The sequence below is a fragment of the Eschrichtius robustus genome, chromosome 3 (assembly GCF_028021215.1).
Source record: "Eschrichtius robustus isolate mEscRob2 chromosome 3, mEscRob2.pri, whole genome shotgun sequence".
Lineage (NCBI taxonomy): Eukaryota > Metazoa > Chordata > Mammalia > Artiodactyla > Eschrichtiidae > Eschrichtius > Eschrichtius robustus.
This window is the reverse complement of record NC_090826.1, coordinates 91,181,551-91,182,897: the sequence shown is the minus strand read 5'-3', so window position 1 is coordinate 91,182,897 and position 1,347 is coordinate 91,181,551. Positions and strand designations below refer to the sequence as shown.

The following is a 1,347-nucleotide window of genomic DNA, read 5'->3' as shown; positions in this document are numbered from 1 at the left end:
ATTGCATTCTGAACGGCTGCTGTAACCTTCATATACCATTGTACGTTTGGGTCCTGTGCCTCAAAAACTAACAGTGCCTTCTCAAATAAAGAAAATCTCCTTGCCATTTCCTGCATTGTGAATCGCTTCAGTTTTCAGTTACTGTAATTTCTCAAAGCATTTCAGGAAGATCCTGGGCAGCTATGCATCCGCACTCACTGCCTCGTCACTTACTTTTATGTTGTGCAGGTTGGCTCTAGCCTTGAACCGATGAAATTAGCCATGACTGGCATTAAAAGATGCGCCCTCTGATTCTTCACCGAGTTTCTTCTTCAAGTCTTCATAAAGGCTTTTAACTTTCTCTTGAATCAACATTAAGCTGAGCAGGACTTGACGATGATACTGATCCTGCCTCCACACACTGAGAAGTTTCTCCATCTCCTCCATCACTTTTCCACGCTTCTTCAATATTATTGTCGACATCATTGGCACAGCAGATTTCAAATGTTCCATGATCTTGTGCTTGTTCTTTAGAATCGTGCCAATGGTTGAACGATTCACGTTATAAGAATGAGTGACGTCTACCATCTTTTCGCCTCGCTCCACTTTCTCAGTTATTTTCACTTTTGTTTCCATTGTTATCGCTTGGTGCTTCTTAGCAGTACCAGCGACATCACCATTGCTTTTATGCTTGCTTCTGGACATCCTGGGCTTAAAACAAAGACACTGTACTACTGTTCTCTATACAGTACTGTACAGTAAAGTACACAAAAGCACAACCACTTGTAGAGAATGCAGGCACGTGACAATGTATGCCAGACACGTGAAATAACTTAATGTGATTGGACATGTGAACACATGTTCGCATCATTGAAAGTTTGCAACTTGAAGGTTCATATGTAGGGGACTTACTGTACTGATTCAATCTCCTTACTTTTTATTGATCTGTTCATATTTCCTATGTCAAGATTCAGTCATAGTAGGTTGTATGTTTCTAGGAATTTATCAATTCCTTCTAGGTTATCCAGTTTGTTGGCATATAATTATTCACAGTGTTCTTTTATTATTCCATATATATTTGTGGCATCATTTGTAATTTCTCCTCTTTTATTTATAATTTTACTTATTTGAGTTTTTTCTTAGTTTCATTTATTTTTTCTAATGTCTTTCTAGTCTGTATTTCATTTATTTCTGCTCTAATCTTTATTATTTCTTTCCTTTTACTAACTTTGGGCTTAATTTGTTCTTTTTCTAGTTCATTGAAGTGTAAAGTTAAATTGTTTACTTAAGATCTTTTTTCTTTCTTAATGTAAGCATTTAGCATTATAAACTTCTCTCAGTTACTTTTGCTGCTGTTGTGTTTTCATC

At 36.5% G+C, this 1,347-nt stretch overlaps 1 protein-coding gene across 1 annotated transcript; it reads right to left on the bottom strand.

Moving 5' to 3' along the window:
- Window positions 1-255: 255 nt before the first annotated feature.
- On the bottom strand, window positions 256-684 carry LOC137760609 (putative CENPB DNA-binding domain-containing protein 1). The gene has a single exon (XM_068537555.1). It carries the CDS (start codon window positions 682-684, stop codon window positions 256-258), a length of 429 nt encoding a protein of 142 aa, XP_068393656.1.
- Window positions 685-1,347: the final 663 nt, after the last annotated feature.